A 23,116-nucleotide genomic window follows, 5' to 3' on the forward strand; every position below is an offset into this window, starting at 1 on the left:
GCATTGCTCCTCGGGGCTAGAGAGGTTTGACCACCCCCCCCCCCCCCCAAGGGGAAGACCAAGACGAAGGGTGTGTTAAAAGCCTTTGAGACTCCTCTCGAAAGATAAGGGCATCATACAGTATAATGTTTCATAAAATGCAAAGTCAGTTCTCTAACTCAGCAGCCTACCATGGAAGAAGTGGGTTGATGAGTTTGGCATTGTGTTGAGGTTGACTCTGCTACATATTCATAAATGGCCTACATAATTTAGCCTACTATTAGCAAACCTATTGCAAACTGTCAGTCATATACTATGATTCATTTTGCCCTTGTGTGAATATATAAAAAATGAATTTATTATGTTTCTCTGCTTTACAAAACATATTTGCAGTTTATGATTACAATTATTGTACTTGCTATGTCATGAAATAACGGGGGGGGGGGGGGGGTCTGACCCCTCTAATTAAGACTTGGACCCCCTCAAAAGAGGTCAAAACAACAGGTTGGGGGGGGTCAATACCAAGGGTGGAATGGTACACAGATGTCATGGTTCGGTTCATACCTCGGTTCAGACATCTCGGTTCGGTCCAAATTCGGTACAATGGAGGGAAAAGCAAAACAAAATGCAGAAGGCATTTTTTTTTATTGAGCATGTCTCAGGCTGTACCACCTAGTATAATACAGTCTCTCCCCTGTACTAGCTGCAACAGCCTAAATTGCGTAAAGTAGTTTGATGTAAACAGTAAGAAATCAGGTTCCTCTACGAGTGAATATGGGGGTATTGAAGATGACATGTCAACTCCGATTGCTTCAGTGATTTTTTGGGCCCTATTTGTTTGTGTATCTATTGATGAAGAAAGTGTTTTGTCCGTCTCTTCATAAACGGAGTGACTAAGTTCAGTTGAGTTCTGATTTTAATAAGTATTTATCAATCTGCAGATTGGGAGAGAAAACCAGACCTCTGACAATAAATGACAACACAACACCAGGCTTAGGTCTCAATCAAGTCTCTCTCCGCTCTGAAGGACAGAGGACCATCTTCTATAGGGCACAAGAATGTAAACATAGATGGTGACAGTCAGGCAGAAATGACGTTACAACAGTCTCAGAGAAAGAGATTCACAGCTCACAACACATAGTTGGAGCTCTCCTTGTAGTCATGACAAGGACCATTTAGCCAGTACTTTCTCCTGATCTCAAACATCTATTAACCCTGACACATAGACACAATCTACTCTTATTAATAGCAAGCTTACATGAGAACATACTAACTAGTATCCAATGATTAGTTCTCTTGATTAGTGAATAATGTAAGCACACAGGAAATCTAAATTTCTTCCACAGTATCTAAAGGCTGGTTAAGCACTGTAGGGAGGAGAAGTTGGACAGGTTTTTTTGGCTTGTTCCAGTGATTGGCGCACCTGGGTGTTGGCGTTGGATATGCATTAGCATGTTAGATGTATTTCCACTCACATACCCCACAACTGCTGAACAACGCCGACACACAGTCCTTGTTCCCTGATTGGGAAACCAAAGTTTTCCAAAACTTGCGATCTTAAAGAGGCCGGCGGGTCCTCTATCTCTTGTGGGTCGGCACCCCTCACCGTACTTGTCCTTAGTGCTGCTAGCTAGCTCGGCTACACGGTGATAGTAGGCGGTGCCGCCAATCAGAGCTTCAGAGCCAAGGCGGGGCTACAGATTCGGTGTCCCTAAAGAACACAAGTCTAACAGCTTCTAACAGAAGTTTTGCATTACATAAATTAATTTGCACGCAAGTTTTATACCGTGTATTCTCCATGTAAATTCATGCACCGAACCGTGACACCCGTACTGTTTCGGATCAGTACGAATACATGTACCGTTTTACCCCTAGTCGATACACACTCTGGAGAAGAAGTTGACCCCCCGATTGTCATTGTATAATTGCACTCTGGTGGGGACCGACAGCCAGCTGCTCAATGACGCTCAGTGGACAGTGAAAAGGGCATGGAGTCGTGGGTGCGAGCAAGGACACAGGCAAAATGTATCGTGCAAACAAAGGCTTTGATTTACCCATGGTAAATGTTGGGAAGAGGCTGGACGGACCCAAAGCAAATAAATCAAAAGAAGATGTTCCACCCTAACTGCTTAACCACACCTGGCACACGAACAAGGCGCCCTACCCAAAATCCAGGGGGTGGTCCGCCCAGGTCTTGCCTAGATTAACAGGGAAGTTATGCAAACAAGCGTCTCTCTCTACGCAATCTCAATGCGAAAACACAAACACGGTCAATAATCAATCTACACACATGTTAAACCCACCAAAACCAGAGAGAGTGAACCAAATACTGGAGGGCTTTTTATCTAGCGTCCAAACAAGCCACAGCTGACAGCGTGCTGATGAGGAGGCAGGGTCAGATTAACACCAGACTGGAGATATGAGCTGGAAATAAGGCATCCTCGCCGACCTGAATGGTTCGTCCTGTTGGGAAAACTCCGGCAGAACAGATATATACACACACAAAACTGAGACTGCCCTGGAGGACGTAACAGTCTGAATGACAGACTTGTGCAAGGAAACCCTTGCAACATCTGCTGATAGAAAAGCGAATCGCAGCCTTTAAACTAAAACATGAGCAAAATAGCGTTAACCAAGCTTTTCCCGGTGTGAATTTAGAAAATGTAAAATGTTTGGGTGATAAAACACACATATCTTGGAAAAGTAAAGAAATCAGCGTCCTGCAATTTGATCGAGTGCAAAGATCAAAATAAGAAAAATCTCACTGGGATCAAATAACCCAGCGCAGCTAGTGTTAACCATACATACTACAATAGTATGCTTGATTGTCATTGCATTTACTGAACTTCTCCCTCATGCTCCATTCTTTTATCCCACTACTACCAATACAGTGTACCATGCATTTGTTGTTATCATTGTTAGCCAGTTACTACAGGAATGTGAGCGCTAGTGAACTTCGCAAAGTTAGTTCTCTAGCTAGAAACAGTGTTGAAATGTTTTCCCCTCAACTAAATCCCTAAACATACACTGTGACATCTCCAAACATTGGCATAGCGTTGGCTGTAGAACAATATAATTTACCTGGTTTTATGGCTCGATTATGACAAATTCTTGAATTGTGATTGTTGAAGAAATTATTGGCTGTCGAATTTGTTTGCTGACATGAAGTTAGTCTAACTGACCAAGTGTTGCTTCAGTTGCCTTTTTCTATAGGAGTGTATGTTACTGTAAAATCGCGAGAGACAAAAACGTATGGATCCCTTTAGATTATTATATCCATAGTGGCTTAGCACTACAATTGAGAATGAATGGGAAACGTTCTAGTGTGTTTTAGCTAAAGAATCCAACATTTTCACTTATCTTAATATGTGTTGTCAATATTGTCAACTAAAGTCTCTAAACTTTTTACTTACGAAGAATTTGTTTGTGGGAGTGACGCAAGTTTTTTTCAGGAAAGAATGATGTGTCCGGCTTGTCCGTTTGTGACAGGCAGCTATGACGGTAGTGTTTAGCTTCGATTTGAGCAGATAAAAAAAAAAAAAAACGTAACTAGTTAGATTATGTCCACTGTAAGCTAAATATACATGCCTTGTTTGGCCAATTCGGTCGATTGTGGAAGAATCTCGAAAGTTTTTCTAGTTATCGAGAGGAGTATCCAGCCATAGCGCTAGCTACTTTTGGGGGAGGATAATTCCGGTTTCCCCTATGTCTCCACTAGTGACTAGAATGGTCATAACTTTTAATCAAAATATGATATTTCTAATCTGTCTTCTGTTCTACATTGCCCACAGATTTGTGGATATTCCACCTGCTCAAAGTTTTTCTCCATCTTGTAATTAAAGTGGTTACAAATTAAGTTGTCTGATGAGGTATGGTGGATGGAGAAGTTTTTGTAAAAAATGGCTGCCTGAAACCACCTTGATAAAATATGATTTGCCTTAAGTAATCATATATTTATTCACATCATAAAAATCCTATAGTTCTCCTCTTCAATATGGTATAAACAGTTAAGGTGTATGATTTAATATGAAAATTCATAAAATATGAATATCCTATTTCAACAGCATAGGCTTTGAAATGTTCAGACTTTTGGCTCAGGCAGTAAAGGGTTAATCGGTAAAGCTCCACCAACGTTGATGTCATGCTCAATCACAGATGTACGCATAGGAACATAAGGAAATAGAGCAAGAAAGAACTCAAGGAAACCGATCATATCTGCTTTCTCCACATCATACAAATGGGAAAAATGTAAAGGTAACTCTGCTCGGAACTCAAATTCCGCAGACGACCTTTCACGATCGCCTGTGACGGACCTCTCACGCCCTCACTGAACTCCTCACTGACAAAGACATGTGAGGCGTGAGGAATTTATCCGTGGCGGCCCGCCACGGTTTAATTTTCTGCCGCCACGGTATCAGAATTAGAGCTGTACAAAATGTTAGGCTGTCTATCAGCGGTGATAGTTAGAGCGCATGTCGGAGAATAGCACAAACGTGCTTCACAGCGCAGTTGAGATTGCGCGTGTGAGTCCTTGAGGACTGAAAGTTGTATAACTTATGTTTTCAGTTCATTTAAGCCTGTTATTGTATTAGTCTATAGTTCTTGCAAATTTAAATTAAGTTAACTGGTGATTTTCGTTGTTGTATTCTTCCCTTGCTAGCGAAATTGCACGTCTGTTGATTCGATAGCGATTGCTGCCCTTGCTCACGTTTGTATTTTAGGTGCATTATTATGCTTAAGTAGCCTAGTTTTACTGAATAAATAGTGGGTATATTGTTATTATTTGCTACAGAATGCTTAGCCTATCAAGATCAAATGAAGCAGACAGTGTACATGCTTCCGAGTGGCCTACCTTAATCTGTAGGCTAGGCCACTGCATTTACAATAAGTTGTTACGTCAATTATTAATTGGCAGCATTTATGCCATTTAGAACATACTGTAAGGTGTCTTTAAGTATGCTAATTGTATTTCTTTAGGGGAAATAGGACGAACATATGTGCAATATTACATTAGCTATTAGACTATTACATTAAGCTGCTCCGAAATAGGGGTTAGCACTTTGTTTTGGTCGGGTGGGGGTGGGGGTGGGGTACACCTGACCTGCCCTGCCCCCACTGATAAAAAAAATCCTAGGGGGAAACACTGAACGACATAATTGTTTTCACTGGAACATCTCACAATTTTGTACGGGCCACTGAATTTAGCCTGAAAGGGACTACTCAGGATGGGCAACAATGCTAAAACTTTGTCCCCAAGCTGGAAGCTACGTTGTTTCGACCTGCGGTTGTAATGCATCTTAGACTGGGCTTTACCCAGCTTACGTCTAGCAGCAGCTCCAGCTTCGTACAAACCGTAGCAAAATATGCTAACATAATCCGACACATTAACAGTTGTCTCAGCAGTACACCACTCATCAGCTAAGACAGCAGTTGGCCCACTCACAGAATGCCCGAATACCAGTTTGTTAGGGCTAAAGCCTGTGCTCTCCTGAACAACCTCCCTAATCGCTAGCAGAAGCCAAGGAAGACCCTCCTCCCAATCAGACCCAAGTTCCACACAGTAGGACCGTAACAGAGACTTGAGCGTCTGATGGAAACGTTCAAGGGCACCCCGACTCTGGGGATGGTAAGCACATGAGATGTTATGTTTGGCTTTAAGCTGTTGTAATGCCCTAGCAAACTGCATTGACATTAAATTAGACCCTTGGTCACTTTTAAGAACTCTTGGAATACCAAATGTTGACATGATGTTGGTTAGAGCCTTCAACACAGACTTAGTCGTAATGGACCTAAGTGGATAACCATAGGATAGCGTGTGGATTGACACATCGCCATCAACAGGTACAGATGTCCAGCCTTAGAACGAGGTAATGGACCCACACAATCCACTATGAGGTGTTCAAAGGGATTGGACACTGCAAGAATGGGTTGCAATAGCGCGACAGGGATCTGTTGGTTAGGTTTGCCGGTTAACTGACACATCACACGAGCTAGGTCTAGCACCGCTTTCCCGAACTTGCAAGAAACCACTACTTGTACATAAGAGTTGGTAAAGGTCTCTTTCCGGAACACATACCTTCTACACAACAAGCCATCTTGTACAAAGTAGGAGGACTTGTCCTCAGGTTGCTCTTGAGATGCTAAAACAAACAAAGGTCTAAGAGAGGAGTCACCCATTTGTTCTTCTCCCTTGTGTTCTCTTCGGGTCATTCTGACCCATCAGTCATTGTGACCCACCGTCGTTTGCAACAACTTTACCGCATACAAAAACAAAATGAAGCATTTTCTTTTATCCGTTGGGCTGTCTCAGACCCCCCACATTGCGAAGGTTAAAATACAATTATTTTTATTTGCTTTTGTATTGGGTAAACACAACAATGGTTAGTTATGAACCTTTTGGTCATGTGACCCAAAGGCAGCACAAGGGTTAACCAACTCGTCGCGTGAAACCTTAAACAAGTCAGGCAAAGAACAGAGCTCAACCCCTTTGACCTCAGTATCAAGGCTTCTGAGTCCTCGGTAATTACTCCCAAAGGAACATGAAACGTCAGGGTTAGTAAGGAAAGTGTTGATCAGAGACACCAAATCAGACTCAAGGCCACATTTTACCATGGCACGAGTGACAGCACAGCTAGGAAACACATCAGGATGCCGCTGCGCGCACTGATCAGGCTTTGGAGGTGCCTCCGGCACCGAATCAGAGACAACAGGGGGCGAGACGACCTCAGTGCTACCCTAAACCTTCCCCCCAGCTAAATCATTGCCCAAGATAATGGAAATAGCTGGTATAGGGAGACACTGACGAACTCCCACCACCACATCACCCTTGACCAGTTTTGAGAGGAGACAAACTCAATGCAACCGCACCTGAACAGGAGTCATTTCGAAACCCCTGACCAGAACATGTGTTCCGGTGGAAGTGCTGTCAGACAAAGGCAAAACACCAGACAGAAAAAACTGAGCTGTCCCAGTATCTCTTAGAATGCGCACCGGCACACTACAATGCCCATCAGGCAAAGACACAGAGCCTTTGGTGACAAAGGGAGTGTACTCTGCCTCAACTTCACATCTAACCTGCTTGGATGGGTCAACCACAGGTTCATCATTCAAGGTATCATCCAAGGACAGGGCACTTCCACAGGAAGCCACTAGGCCAAAACTCTTGGCCTTCTCTATACCCTTCCTTCTACGAAGTTCTGCACAGTCATATTTCATATAGCCTACCTTCTTGCAATAATTGCAAGTGATTTCTGCGTTGGTAGAAGAAGGACGCCAAGCATCAGCGGGGGGAGATGAGCGCGGAGCATCATTCCCACCTCCAGACTGTTGCTGTCTCCTATGAGCGGGTCGTGTTCCATTCTGATGGCTTTCCCAACCACTACCAGGTACACGCTTGTGCATAAGCACGAACTTATCAGCAAGAACAGCAGCCTCATTCAACCTTTGCACTTCCGGTTCAGACAGATGAACAGCCACAGCCTCAGGGAGACAATTCATGAAATCCTCTATGAGGATTGAGTTGCTGTAGGTCTTCCCTGGAGTCTACTTTCTGTGAACCACACCACCTATCATACAGACGCTCTTTCTCACGTGCAAACTCCACAAAAGTCTGCTGTTCTGACTTCCTGGTCTTCCTAAACTTCTGGCGATAAGCCTCAGGGACAAGCTTATAAGCTTGAAGGATGGCTGTTTCGAAAACCTCATACCTCATAGCCTGTAAAACACTTCCTGCGCCTTCCCTGTAAAAACGCATTGAAGCAACAGAGGCCACTCATTCTCGGGCCATTCAAGGGTGGTCGCTACCCTCTCAAAGTGAGTCATGCTGTTGATGGGCAGGAGAGGTGGGCTGTGATGGCAGTTGTTTCAATTCAAGATCAAGCTTCCTCAATGTCAAAGCATGCTCTAGCTCCTCCATCTCCATACGCTTCAGCTCGAGCTCATGCTTGAGTCTGCGAAGCTCTAAAGCCCTCTGAGTCCATCTCTCTCTCTAAGAACCCCAACATCCCTCTCAACCATCAGTTTCTCAACTTGGCAAGGCCAGGCCCAGCTGGAGCACTCTACCTTAGCCAGAGACTGCACTAATCCACTGATAGCCAATGCAACCAACAGACGTTCTCACCTGAACTCACGAAAGCCTATGGTCCACGGGATCCCGGACAAGCCCCCACATTATGTAACGGCCGACTCGTTCAGGGTGCCATCACATAATGAGGGACAAGACACAAGATTACTCAGCTTCAATAACACAAATTTATTTGCACCAATATCAATAAACAATCAAATAGGGGTATGAATAAGGTAATGTTTGAAGTGGGGGAATGAATGGGTGAATGGATGCATCAGTTTCTGTTGAGGGTGAGAGCTAAAGGGAAGAAGAAAAGAAAGGGGAACAACATACCAAAGAAAAAGTCAAAAGCACCCATGTGGGAAAGAACACCAAAAATAGTGCCTCCAAGACCTGAGAGACCTCCCTCCCGTTTGAGAGAAACCTTTTATAGCCGCACCAGAACACAGGTGCAGACAATAAAGCACTTAGGCTCAGGTTCTGCCCATGCATGGGCAGGGTGAAGCCTGAAGGGGCACAGGTGGGCGTCACAACTCAACATCCACTCCAGCAGACAGTAAAAGAGGTCGGAAGTGACTGAGGAGTTTGTTTAACTCTTCATCACCAAAATCTGAGAACAAAAAGGAAAACATGAATATAAAGTTAAGCAGTTGTCTTAAAACATAATGTGTAAAGATTTGTTCATTGGGGTGTGCTTGCCTTTGGAAAAAGTGCATTCTGTCAACGAAGGGTACTCCGTAACCTACGTCACTACGTCAGCACACGTTAGCAACGACGTATGGATACAAGGTGATAGAGACGTTGTAGCACGCAAGTTGGAGCTTGGATTATGAATGAAAAATACCACCCCCAAAAATTCCCAACCATTGGACTGTGTTGAGAAAGCAATTTCGAGTGGAACTGCGATCTCAGATTTTTGGATTTAGGTCATGAAAGTCTTTGAAATTGAAGCGAGTAAGGGTCGCCCGTGAGACCGCTTTTAGGCGGCAGTCATGCTAGAAAGCGACATAGTAGCTAGTATTTTCGTAGCTAATTTTATAGTTCAATTTTACACAAAAAAAACTGAAAGAGGGAAATGTTATGACGATTTGACTTGTGAAAACTGCCAGGTGGTGAGATTTTAATGTAGGTTGCTGTAAAAACTTTGATTTGTTTGCTACGTGAGAGCCCCGTCAGTCTCCATTAACGATTGCGGCAGCAACAGTGTTGTCAACGTGTGTTGACACTCGTCAACAACAGTGTTGTCGATCTGCGTCTGGTGAGTATTTTCTTAATTTCGTACCAGGGTCAATTCTACATCCAAATGGACAGCAGTGTTTTAAAGATATGGCGATTGCGAAGACAACCAGTGGTTCAGCATAATTTTGTTATTTGTGTAAAACTTGGAATTTGAGTGAGACCACGTCTTGTTTTGACGTTAGCCTCAGAGTCACAGTTTCTGCTCGCCCACTGGCAGTGTGTAGTAGTAGTAGGCTACAGTACTGTCTTCAACGCCACAGCTATGGCTTAACTTTATTATGTCTTATTACACGGATGTTCTTGATGCTGTAGAATGCTCCATTCACTTGAATGGGGCTTCCCAACGTTCTGCGGTGAACAATTCTCATATTTGACCGTTGCTATGCATATTTGACCGCTGTCAAGGGAAGTGGCCTTTTTGCCTCGGATTCACGTCTTTCGTAGCACTCCGCAAGTAGTCCGGTAACTTTTCAACCCCAGGGTACTCTGTTGGTTAGCGACGTCAGCTGATGTGAAGCCTAAATAATGTTATACATTGAAGAGACCAATGTAATAAAGTCTATGAAGTTCAACGTCTTTGGCGAACTATTTCTCTGCTTATGAACAATACGTATGGTAACAAATACATAGTAAAAAGACACACTGTGTTAAGTTATTTTTGTTGGCAAGTAGCCGTGTAATAAGCGGGATAATGTATAGAACACCGGTCATTATCGGGGAAGTAAGCCCCTTCAGGGCGAAACTTGCTGTTCGCCCTATACATTATCCCTTACAAAAGAAACGTTCTAATTTCCCTGCGCTTTCAAACAATCAGTGGAGTGTGGATAGCAACGGCAGCTAGCTTGCCTCTAGCAAACTGCTTTTGAATTAGCCATGTCCCCCTAAATTAATATCGAACTTATTTACGTTTTGGGGGGCTTATTTTCAGTTAGCAGACGGTACTATTTGAATCGCAATTCCATCTGAAATACTGCCAGTGACAACGTTGTTACAGTAGCTTGTTTCAAAGGGGTTCCTTGTTTCAAAGGGTGTTCTTAATGAATTATGCAATATGAGTAGGCTAAATGCTTGAAAATATCTCAAGAAGGGAAAACGGACCCACCTGCAACTGAAGCAAGCAAGCACACCCTACAATTTCCCCAGAAATTGTACCCTCTCGAGTTACATTTGAATTGCTAACCTGAACGTGTGTCTGTCTATGGCCAGCACTGGAAACTGGTCAGCCGCATAGCCTGCAGGACACCACTTTTCACGTCACTAAATCTAGCACTGATGCACTGACACAGAGAATCGATTAGTTCATTCTTTGCCTTGTCATGCTGGTCGGCATCAGTAGGCTTCAGGAGGACTCCCTCATAGGTGTCTGTGTCCAGCACTGCTCTCAGCTTAGGCGCAGGTCTACAGTGGTGCAGAGATAGATGGATGAGTGTCTTTTTATTTATTTTTGTTTATACTGAGGTGAAAAAACACCAACACAACCTAAAATCAAATAAATTGTAGTATTTATGATACATACCATGACTTTTACTTTTCTATGACAGCCTGAGTGTAGGAAGGGCAGCTCTGAGCTTCAGCCAGGGTTGACACTGACCTCTGCAGTGACTTGGAGAGGTTACTCAGTTGATAGATGGTGTCATGGAGAAGGCAGCAAAACCTGAGCACTCCACCATCCGTTTATGTTGAGAAACCCCTTGGCTTTTTCCCTCAGAACAGCATTGATGTTCGTGGCCTCCTGGGACTACAAACAAAACAACTGCATTATATCAGACGGATTTTAAACTGATGAAGAGAAAAAGAAAGCAAACTTTAAATGATCCATCTACACTGCTGGTTTTAGTAGGCTATAAATTAACATACCTTCTCCTCTAAATGGCGTACAATGCCAGCAAATCCCCTGAGAAAATTATGAAGTGTTTAGAAGAGATGCGGTAGCCACTGGGTTCCATCTATTCTGGTTGGCATTAAAGCCTTCATGTGGAGCTCACTTAATTGTTGCTTTAGGCTGGCCCTGTTCACTCCACTCTTATGATATAAGTTGTAGAGTCTACTCAACAGGTCCTCAACTGACCATCACATTTTTCCTTATTCCGTCTGAAAAGGCAAGCTGTAGCTGTGGTCAGATGGCTGAGCTGTTAGGGAATCGGGATATTAATCATGTTCCATTCCCAGCCGTGCCAAATGACATTGTGTCCTTGGGCAAGGCACTTCACCCTGCTTGCCTTGGGGGAAATGTCCCTGTACTTACTGTTTGTCGCTCTGGATAAGAGCGTCTGCTAAATGACTACATGTAAATGTAACTTGTGGGCCATGCACGGGATCCCCAGCACATTTGGTCTATCTGCACACAGTTTTATAACTACAGTATTGTTTACTCCTGTCATTGCAGATGCCCCATCTGTGGTGATTGCCAGTAGCTCAGCGGTTCTCAAACTTTTATCAGGCCTCCGTTTGGTATTTTTTTAAATTCTGGGTCGCCCCTACACCCATTTCCACATATTTGGTCAAGTTTATTGGATTATTGGGGTAGACTTGGTCATTTCTCCTTACAAATAATAAGAAATAGATGCAGATATGGTACAAATAAGTTTAATTTTTAAAAGATTCATGACATCAGGGTATTAAATGAACAGCCACCAGGCATGTAGATGGAAGAGACAGGATCTCTTACTGTTACAGATGTCAATGGCTTTGATGTAGGGCTGCTCGATTATGGCAAAAATAATAACCACGATTATTTTGATTGATATTGTAATCACGGTTATTAAAGACGATTATTCATTGATTTGAGAACAAGCATTTATTGAACTTTTAACACTGGTATTTCTTTTAACACGATAAGTTTGAACTGAAAAACAAGAAAAATGCAAATAAATAAGAGAAATATATTAATAAAATGAATTAAATAATATGCAAAAATACAAAATAAACACTCTCCCAGACTTAACAGAACACTGAAACAGTATTACTTCTCTTTACCATAAAACAAACCCAACTCAAACTATGGTGTAATCACCTCCTTACCTAGTCCTGCAAAAAACACAGTTGTAATCATCAGTATATCAATGACATAACAGTTAACAAGTTGAGGTAGAGGCACACCCTTTTGGGCAAAATTAGAATGAACAAGAATAAACTGACTGACACACTGACAAGAACAATCAGCTGCCAAGACTTCTTTTTAAATCTTAGAAAAAAAAAGTAGTTGCCACCCAGTCCCATACTCCCTCATCCAGGCTCCCTGCAATCTGCCACCTAACCCTCTTAAAGGTTTTTAGCCAAGAACACCAGTCTGTTCACTTGGTCTGGTTTCAGGGATGAGCGCAGGCAGGTGACAACATTACCGCCTGTACTGAAAACCCTCTCTGACGAGGAGCTTGTGGCCGGGATACAAAGATATCTCCTTGCCAGGTTTGAGAGCCGTGGGTAAAACTGCTGTGATACCTTCCACCACTCCAGTGGGTCCGCCTCAGTGTCCAGTGTCCCTGCCTGGAGGTAGGACTGTAGCTCCAAAGCTATGGCTTTGTCCTGGTCCGGTTGCAGAGCAGTGGATGTTGAAGCTGTGCCTTCAGTGACCGGCTTGAAGAAGCTGCCCAGGGCTTTCTTCTTCTTTGGTGCAGTAGCAGCAGCGGCATCAGTGTCATCAGCAGGCGTCACTGCTCTCTCAGAGGCCTTCTCCTGGGAATAGGAGAGGGAGAATATTGTGAAGAGAAATGATTGACTTGTTTAAGCTGACTAAATGGTTATTGGTATTCAACTAGAAATAATAAAATATAACTTATACAACTTTTGTTTACATTTAATTACAGTGTATTACTGTTATTATTAGTACAATAGTATTGTTATTAATATTATCATTATTATAATTACCATGACAGTCTTCATCTCAGATGAAAGTCTTTTTTCAATTGACCCGCGCATGTCTTCGCTCACATATGTAAGCTTGAACCTTGGGTCCAGGGCTGAGGCCATGTCCAGCAGCTCTTGTGTTGGTGCATCATTGTATTTCTCATTGAGATAGCCCACTATCTTCTGCTTGATGGACTTTGCAAGGTCTGTGTCGTCCTCCTGCACGGCCAATATGGATGTGTTGAACAGGTGGAGAGTTGGTTTGACAAAAGACACACTCACATATTGCTCCCCAGAAAGTGCATCGGTGAATTCAACGAGAGGGCTTAGTGATTTGTTGATGGCCTCAAGTACATCGATGTCCTGCCATGAGGGGGTGAGGTGTCTGTTTTTGGTATCATTGTAGAGGACATCTGCAATGGCCTTCTGCTGCTCTAGGACCCTGCTAATCATAGCCTGCCGAGACCCCCACCTGGTTGGACACTCTGTCTTAAGAGAATGCTCAGGCAGATTCATCCTCTTCTGAACATCTTTCAGCTCCCTCTTTTTTTCCAACTGTAGGAGAAGGCACTGACCACTTTCTTGCAGACCCCCATCGCACGGCCAATCCTTTGGTCCTTCATTGCATTCTCTAAAATTACAATAAATATAAACATTTATCATAATTATAATCTTCATCAGTGTATTAATGGAAATAGGAATTATTATTATTAGGAATTAAATACATTGCTCACATGATATATTCTACATTATTTGTTATTAATAAATTGCATTACACAATCAGGAGAAGGAAACCTACTACTCACCTATGGCCAAGTGCAGTCTGTGCCCAAAGCACTGCAGCCTCATCCAGCCATTGAGTTCAGCTGCCAGCTTCATGTTTGATGCATTGTCTGTGGTGATACAGACGAGGTTCTCTTCTTTTAAGTCCCAAGCAGCCATCGCTTGCCTAAGGCCCTCGGCTATATTGAGCCCCGTGTGGTCTTCGGGGAAAAAAGCCGTTTGGAGACAATTCGTCTTTATGGAGAAATCTGCGTCGATGTAATGAAGCGTGAGGCTTATATACGGCTCCATGGTGCGGCTTGACCATAGGTCCGTTGTGGTGGCAAAATATAATGCTGTTGACACTTCTCTTGCAACTTTTCCGCGACATTCTTCATACAGGGCAGGCAGTGCAATCCTGCTAAAATGGTGACTTGATGGTAACACATACCGCTTGTCCAATGTGTGTATTAGTTTATTGAACCCCGGGGCGCTAACGGTGTTTATAGGGCACATGTCTTTCCCAATCATGAATGTGACGGCATCCGTTATTTCTTTATGCCTGCGGGAGCTGGTTGGATATGCGGTGGCATTGTGAAGTGTGTCCTTAATTGAGGACTGTGTGGCGGTGGCAGGAGTCGAGGAGCTTTTCATTTTCGAGTCTTTTTGTTCCTTTAATGCTTGGTCATGTATTACTCTGTGTTTAGATTTTAAATGATTAAATAAATTGGTCGTGTTTCCATACGATGCAGACACGGTCGCGTGACATATCTTGCACAATACTTTTGTTTGTTCCGAGTCAGACTCCTCGAAACCGAAGTGTTTCCACACCACAGAATTAGTTTTACCTTTCCTCCCGACCAAAGGCTGCCTTTCTGCCATCTTCACTCTCCTTCTTCTACACGTTTTTTTTCCAAACACACACAGGCAATACGCACCGGCGTGCCTGAAAGCGAAAGTTTTCAGGCGGGGGCGGGGCGGGGTGGAGAGGAGAGGAGCGGAGTGCACAGGTGGAGATGGAAGGGCTCGCTGCATTTACAACATAAAACACGGCGTGTGGCAGAATAATCGTTTTATTACGGTTATTTTGTTTTTATGACCGTTGGAAGCCAAAATTGTAACCGAAATTGAAATTCAATTAATCGCCCAGCCCTACTTTGATGTGCCTGGTGCTCCTGGTAAATCTTCTGAAATCTTGGCATTTGTTTTGAGATTGTAACTCTCAGCTCATTATCAATGTTCAGTTGATTTCAACATTTGCTTTTAATGCAGGCCACAGCAGAAAATCCTACCTCACAGATGTAAGATGTGGAAAAAGGCAGAAGTACTGCCACTGCTCTCTGGCCAACTAGGGGGAACTCAATGCCAATCCAGAACCCAGCCAAAGTGCTAGTTGTGAACTGCAGTCTCAGAGTAGAGTTGGATGCTAGCTCTATGTACTGCTCCTCCTCTTCAGTGGTTAATGCGACTGAAGGTGCAATTAAGGGGTTTCTGATCCAGTCATACTTAGTGGCCTCTTTAAGGGAGAAGTACTTGTGAAAATGTGTTTTCAAGGTTGAGAGGTGTTCTATCATAAACACAAACACTGTGTTTGAAAGTTGATTGGCTTCAATGAATGAAGCTCAATGGTTCTCAAATGCATCCATCTTCCCCTGCTCAAGTCTTCTTCCCCATGTATCAATTTTGCTTGTGAAACAGTGGATTCTGTCTGTCGGCTGCAGCCGGTATGTGTTGGTTCGGATCAGATTGAACTCATTCAGCTTTTTGAAGATATCACTCAAGTAGGCCAGCTTCACAATGAAGTCTTCATCCTTGAATCTGTCTGCAAGTGCATGCCCATCTTCCTCCAGAAATATAAATATTTCTTCTTTTTCCTTGAAAACCCTGGACAGCACCTTCCCGCGAGAAAGCCATCAGGACTCTCTGTAAAACAGCATGGCCGTGTACTCTTCACCCATGTCCTTACACAAAGCAGAGAAAATGCGAGCTTTCATGGGCCTGGTTTTGATATAATTCACAACTGTGATCACATCGGTCAACTCACTGTTAAGCGGAGGGCTCAGCTGTTTGGATGCCAGCGCCTCACAGTGTATGATGCAGTGCATCCATTCAGCTCTGGGTGCGACATGTTTGATCAATGTACACAGCCCTCCCCGTCCTCCAGACATGGCCTGTGCGCCATCAGAGCAGAAGCCCACACAGTCCTCCCATTTCAAAGATTCTCCCCTCACGTAACTGTCAGTTTAAAAAGTTAATCAGCTGTTGTGCGCATCGGGACATATTTGCAGAATAGTAGATCCTCAGTGATATCACATGATTCTATGTAGCGCACATATGCAAAAAGGCAGTCTTTGTTGCTGTCTGGACTGCTGTCCTCTGTAATCATTAAATTTTCTAAAAAAAAAATTAAATCCACTGGCCTATTTGCATCTGTCGGGTGTGAAGTCTCAAGGTAATGTTTAAGTTTGCCAGGTCTCATGCTGTCAGCAGCAAGCGTTTTCAGACAGAACACACACACAGGTCTTTGCTTTTGTTTGTTTTTATGAACACCCAATGGGTGGGTCACAGCATCTGATATTCTTTTCGATCCTGTTAGGCTACCATTGACAACGCCAGGTCGATGCAAAGGTTGGCATAGGAACAGCAACCAAGAAGGGCGAACTGGAGTTAAGCAAGGGCCATTGCCGGCTACAGTAAAACAAATGTCGGATTAAGGTTTTCAGCACATTTGTCAGAGAATTAAAACAAATGTAATTAATATTATTTTAATATCACTCGTGATCCTACATGCATCTTTGACTTAAAAATATTAAGACAAAATACCATTGGCAATTGCGATTTCTCCGTTTCATTCCATCTCACCGCGCCTCCCCTACAGTGCCTTTGCGCCTCCCTTTGGAGCCTCACACTTTGAGAACCGCTGCACTAGCTTGTTCTTCCAATCAGTGCTGACTCCTTTCCATTATACTGCACACTGCTTCAGCTATATTTGTAGAATCTGGCTTTGAGACATCTTTTACCCCGACAAAAACAACTTTCTTCCAAAATCTTCTCCCATCACTGCAATGTCCAGGGATCAATCTGACATGACCGAGATGAACTTGCCATCTGATAATCTTGCCCTCATCTTTCTTCTCATCCTTTGCCATGTACTGTATGAACTATTTTGCCTAGTAGTCATTTGTGTATGTCTCTCCTATCTTCAAGCCTTTCTTCTTGTCCACTCTGAAATTATTTTTAGTGTAAATGAAGCCACTGTTAGCGCTTACAACACAGAACATTTCACTGAGATTTTTTACATTTTAAACCCCCAAATGTAAAGTTTCATCTGTGTCTATTAAATGCACTGTTTCTGAAACATGTAAATATTGTAGTTAATTTACTAACACATCCTTGCGAAGTCGGTGAAAGGCCTTTTTTCCGATGGTGAGGGCATTTCGAAAAAGTAAACTTTTAAAGTAAACTACTCTAGCTAGCTCTAATTCCATCGTTCAGTCTATGCTCCTCTATGCTTCGTTTTTCTTCTGTTTTCCGGTGGACACTCTGTTCGTTTTCAGGGTTTCTCGCACTGGTTTCACTGCAAACTGCGCGCAGCCAATAGGTGCATTCGACATGGACTGCGGCTGCATGAAACGACTGGCGAGAGTAGCTGCTTGCAGTCGGGAAAACGGCTCTGTGAAGTCGGACATTCCAGCTTCTCGTGGTTTTCTGCGTTGACGTCAGTCATCGCCTGATCAAGCACTGTTTGCTTACTTTACATTATTTATAATCAAACTTAGTCTTTCCGTTAGTAAAGAGGCGGACTAAAACCCCTTCTTCAACACTTTTTATTCAATTAAACTGTTTGGTACGGATTCGAGCGTTGGCGAAACTGAAGGTGTCAGAATAATTACAAAACACAAGTCAAAGTTGTCGTGTGTGAGTCTGGCCAATCATGAAATAGCTGTGTCGTCATTAGAACCCGTGCAGTTGCTCTTGAGAAAATGCGCTAGGCTACACAGCTGGCAGTTCTCAAATCGATCTCATAGTACTTTGATGGCTACGTCACAGTGACTTAGCCTCGGCGCTGTCTCAAGTCGGACAAAAAGTCTAACCAGAATTCACTGTCTCAAGTCAGCCGCCTGCATGAAGTCAGTCCATGTCGAACGCACCTACTGGGCGTATGAAACGTCATCACGTAGCATTACGGCCCAGTGTTCATGGGAAATGTAGGAAGTACTGCCAGGGGGATAAAGGGAGAACAGAGCCTTATGTATCATGCATGTAATGCCTCATGCATCACTGGCCAAACTGGCTCATAAGTTTTTATTAACACCCGCCAAAATGAATTTTAATCCTTAAATATAATTTTTCACAAGTAGTTGTGTCAACTTTCAAGCATGCCTTCTGCGTGTTTGGCGTACATTTTTGTCATACGTTCATACATCCATGGACTAAATAGAATGAATAGTGTAATCTCGGGCATTGCATTGTTCAGAGGATAACTTGTTCTTTGTTTGACCTGGAAAAACCATGAATACATCTTTCAGGCTGTTTTTGGAAAATGCAATTTGCACCAACAACTTAACCATGCTAACTTAACACAACTTGAACTATGATCGGGACAGGTGCCCTACAGTGCAATGTAGTCAGTATAAATATCTTACCCACGCCCATGCCCCAGTCTAAGTTTGCCTGCCCTATGTGTGTCCCTGTGTTCTGTGTTTATTGGTGTAACCCAGTGGAAAGTATAGCTACTAAAATACTTGGTTGTAATAAATACATTTAAAAAGATGGCCTATTTTTTTTTAAAGGGTTACATTTCAATGGTTATACATTATAAAGTTAATGTTTACAATTAATGATGTGAAATATGCTGTGGACAAATTGTTTAGAAAGATACCATTGCGAGAATTAAATGTTAGTAACTAGGAAGAATGATTTATGAATGTTTGTTTTGAAGAGTGTAGACGTCGAGATGTGAAGAGCAAAAAGATAATAGTTGGATCCCCCGCTCATGGTTGAAAGCGGTAGGAGCAAGTTCGAGAATACTGTACAGAAGTGTAACTTTTTTTTCTCGTGATTGTCCAAGCAAAAGTCAAAGAAAGGACATATATGTTGCTTGTGAAAGAAGCCGAGAAATCTTCTACTCAAAGTTGAAAGTCTGTATGAACGCTCGCTTGTTTAACCGTGATTATTTTCATTACTGTAGTACAGTGAATGGACTTTTAGCTAGTGCTTAACTGGAATGCTAACACTGAACTTGGACTTTTGGCCACTGTTTAGCTAACAAAGCTAAAACGAGGGTTGTAAAGTTAATTGTTTGCTGATGTTGACGCAACAAATTGGAGTGTTTAATATAGCGGACGATAGGAGCTACTCGGACATTGTGCCGACTCCTTTGGGTAGAATAGCCTACGCAGCATCGACGCCTATGCACGTGGACATAGCCATTCTGTTCTGTCATGCACTTCTGCCAAGATCGGTGCATAACAGACACAGATCAACAAGGTTATAATGTACCTTATTTTATTTTGCTCACAGAGTAAAGTGACCATCGTTTTGGGTCTCACCGCAACTTATCAAAACAGGCCTGCAATGGGGGTTTACTGTTTGCTATAACATTAGGCCTGCTAGCGTGTGTGTGTGGGGTCATGCTGAAGCATATTGTCTAAAGGTACATTGATTCAAAGGTATTGCTCTTTATGTTGAATTATACTATGTGGTTTATGTTTAAATTTACCTGAGTTGTGAGTGTAAATTATTAAGGTTTATGGTTGTATTTAGAGGTGAATACCTAACCCGAAGTTAGTGGTGTAAAGTGTTATAATTAGATAAATATATACTATAAGAAAATAGGTTTAGAACATTGGTTATTTTCATAGTTGATAAATACAAGATTTACTAAAAGGGAATTCGAAATAATATTTAGTTAATTAAATGGAATAATAAGAACTCAGGGCCCTTCTACAATTCATAGGGGATAAGTGGGCTACATAAATGGAGGCATCGCTGAGATTGTTTTGAATTTCTAGCCACTAATGAGTCTTAGTCTTAATCAGTGTTTCCCACAGATTAGAAAGCAATTTGTGGGGGGTCGCCCCATGTCTGACTGGGGAAGGGGGGGGGGGGGGGGGTATTTTCCATGTCAGACCGGGGGGTCTGACAATAATTCCTTTGTTAATAATTTGTTACACAGTACTTTATTATGTGAAATATTAATACATGATTAAATGATTCACACCTTCACAAAATCCACATGCTCAACCCAAAATCCACACGCCCAACCCAAAATCCACACTTTTAACACCCTATACAAAATTCACACCCCATTAAAGTCCTATCTGCCAGAAACCAAAGACTAGAAATGAGTTCCCTTGTCCTGAGACCTGCTTTCTTACCTGCCTGTTTCTACATCTGTTTGTCCCCCTCGTCTGTTGCTTTAGCTGGCTCTCTCGCAGCAGCATGTTGGATGCTGTCCTCCTCTCCTACTCTTTCTTCAATGCCTAACAAATCTATCTCTTTCTCTCCCTGACCCTGTCTTTCTGCTTGAGCAGCACTGGTTGAAGCCTGAAAATATTGTAAACAATTTCTGCATATGTGCAGGTAGCTATGATACTAATGCTGAAGGCTCGCTGATATTGCTGTCTTACTAAACGGCGTATCTATGCGTCGTTGCTAACCTGTGCTGACGTTGTGACTGTGTGTGTGTATGAGAGAGAGACGCGTGAGTAACAGAGACAAAGGGAGAGCAGGGAAAGGAAATGCAGCTGAATGAATACGCTGTGTGTTTTAAATAGCGTTAAAAAAAATTATAATGACAAAACGCAATATGTGGCGGCCGGTGTTGATTCTGTGGCGCACAGCCACAAATAAGTCTGTGTGGGAAACACTGCTTGATGATAAACTTAGGATATAAAAAAACATTTGAAATACCTCAGTTTCAAGTAGATAAATTAGTGTAGTCAGCATTAATTTATTTTCACAAACAAAATAAGGAACTAGTGTCGAGGAGAAGCACTGGACGAGAGTCATTACCTAATGACAGTGGTTCCTGAGGACACAGAAATAGCAGAAATTGACAACGCTTTACAGACTATAAATTGTCTAGGTCAAGTGCGTGTGAGAGGAAGGACGTTAAGTGAGACACTAAGTGAACTCATGGTACTCTGTGAATGCAGAGAAAAAAATTCTGATTTAGATGTGCCCCCTGAAGTGTTCCCAGCAGAAGGGTTAAAAGCATGGCCAATCTACACTGTGTTGGGGAACCAAGGAACTTCGGAAGATTTTAACAGTAAACTGAATGCTCTGCTTCTAGCCGAGGGAAAATTTGTAGAAGATCTGCAGGCTTTATTCACCAGCTCAGAGCCAGCCCGCTTGTCCGTTGAATCCATTCTTTGTGCAGTTGGTGACCTGCTAGACAAAACATGAAGCCCCCTCTGGAGAGTGTGGAAGCTATCGTCGCCTGCGCATTTTCTCAGGTACTGTACCCACTCCAGCAGTAGAAGAGCAATTCGACCATTGGATGGAACAGGCTTACCTGATGGTGGAAGAGAGTGATTGCCCACCAAAAGAGAAACACAGAAGGATAATGGAAAGCTTAAAAGGCCAGGCATTGGAAGTAGTGAAGGCAGTGCGTTCATCTGACCCTGGTGAGAAATGCTTAGAAGCTATAGAAAGCGTATTTGGACTGGCTGAATCAGGAGATGACTTGTATTTCACTTTTAGACTGCAACGACAACCGTCTGGAGAGAAACTATCAGATTTCTTTCAAGGAGATTGGAGCGCTGCCTGTCCAAAGTAGTACAACGTGGCGGCCTCCCAGCCAGTAGCAAGGATCAAGCTTGTGTAGAACAACTACTTAAAGGGGCTGTAGATGCTAACCTGATGTTAATCCAACTGGGACTGAGGGAAAGGAAGGTTAACCATCCAACTTTCCTTGAACTACTATGGGAAATCCGGAAGAAGAATAGAAGTCCTCTAGAGCTAAACTATGTCCCCCCCATGTCAAACCACAGCCTGAAAACAAACAGTCAGAGATACAAAGTCTAAGAGCTGAGATTAAGGAAATTAAGTCAACGTTTGCTACTCTGGGGACAAAACCTCACCAAGTCACAGAGGAAAGGGATGAAAAGCCATTTCTCATCCCCAATCACTAAGACTACTAGGGACCCTGAAGTAGAAGCTCTTAAGAAACAAGTGAGACAATTAACCCAGAAAATGAACTCAAAGAAGTCAAATACATCTGCGACAAGACAATCAACCGACTCAAAGAAATACATCTGTTACCGTTGCGGAGAGAATGGACATGTTGCACATTGTACTGGTCTATCTCGATGACCTGATCATCTTTGGAAAGTCACTGGAAGAGGAGAGGTTCCTGAAAGTCCTAGACCGACTGCGAAAAGTTGGACTCAAGATTTTGCTTGACAAATGCCACTTCTGTTAGAAAAAGGTCAAATATGTGGGCCACATTGTGTCTGCTGATGGTGTTGCCGCAGATCTTGGAAAGATTGAGGCTGTTACCACCTGGCCCAGGCCTACAACCCTGACGACCTTGCAGTCGTTTTTAGGCTTCTGTGGATACTATTGCAGATTTGTTCACAACTACTCATCCAACGTTCGCCCTCTAACTGAGCTAACGAAGGGGTATTCGCCAACACAGCATGGAAAGAAATAAAAGGGGAAAAGTGAGGTTTACTGGGATGAACGTGCACCATTTGGATAGAGGTGGGATCAGTCATGCACAGATGCATTTGAGAAAGCAAGCACTGCCTCACCAATGCCCCAGTTCTGGCTTTTGGTGATCCTAGCAAACCGTATACCTTACATGTGTAGGCCAGTCTTTCTGGACTCGGCACAGTTCTTAATCAAGAGTTCCCAGAAGGCTTGAGACCGGTGGCGTTTGCCAGCCGAAAGCTGAGTTCTTCGGAAAAGAACTACCCCATCCACCGGAGTTCTTGTCTCTCAAGTGGGCAATTGTTGAAAAGTTCCACAATTATCTATATGGAGCCCGTTTTACAGTTTGTACGGATAACAATCCTCTCACATATGTTCTTACATCCGGAAAACTCAACGCTACTGGACATGTTGGCTGTATGATATGTCAGTCTATATAACTTTGACATCATCGACAGACCTGGCAGGAACAACATTGACGCAGATCTACTATCAAGTATGGAGCCGACAGAAGAGGATCCAGACTGGCAAAGTGTCTCTTGGCCTAGTGTCAAGTCCATCTGTCAG

At 43.0% G+C, this 23,116-nt stretch overlaps 2 protein-coding genes and 1 pseudogene across 2 annotated transcripts in view; 1 reads left to right on the forward strand and 2 right to left on the reverse strand.

The window, feature by feature from the left end:
* hibch (3-hydroxyisobutyryl-CoA hydrolase) overlaps positions 1-23,116 on the forward strand; it is a 107,546-nt gene that overhangs the window by 18,957 nt on the left and 65,473 nt on the right. The gene's annotated exons all lie outside the window — the stretch shown is intronic.
* Positions 8,572-17,018, reverse strand: LOC146234455 (zinc finger protein 862-like; annotated as a pseudogene).
* Positions 12,371-15,027, reverse strand: LOC146234456 (E3 SUMO-protein ligase ZBED1-like). Its single transcript, XM_084688063.1, has 2 exons — positions 13,151-15,027; positions 12,371-12,958 (listed from the first exon to the last, which is right to left on the reverse strand). Exons 1-2 carry the CDS (start codon positions 13,805-13,807, stop codon positions 12,545-12,547), a joined length of 1,071 nt encoding a protein of 356 aa, XP_084544189.1. The 5' UTR covers positions 13,808-15,027; the 3' UTR covers positions 12,371-12,544.

The sequence above is a fragment of the Hypomesus nipponensis genome, chromosome 23 (genome assembly GCF_054491055.1).
Source record: "Hypomesus nipponensis isolate SF chromosome 23, ASM5449105v1, whole genome shotgun sequence".
Lineage (NCBI taxonomy): Eukaryota > Metazoa > Chordata > Actinopteri > Osmeriformes > Osmeridae > Hypomesus > Hypomesus nipponensis.

What these genes read in the sequence shown, in the direction of transcription:
- LOC146234456 (XM_084688063.1), bottom strand. Translation starts at nt 13,807, where the DNA reads ATGAAGATTATAATTATGATAAATGTTTATATTTATTGTAATTTTAGA. An exon ending in CTGAGATGAAGACTGTCATG is followed by an intron (nt 12,959 to 13,150) that starts GTAATTATAATA and finishes TCCTATTCCCAG; the next exon opens with GAGAAGGCCTCTGAGAGAGC.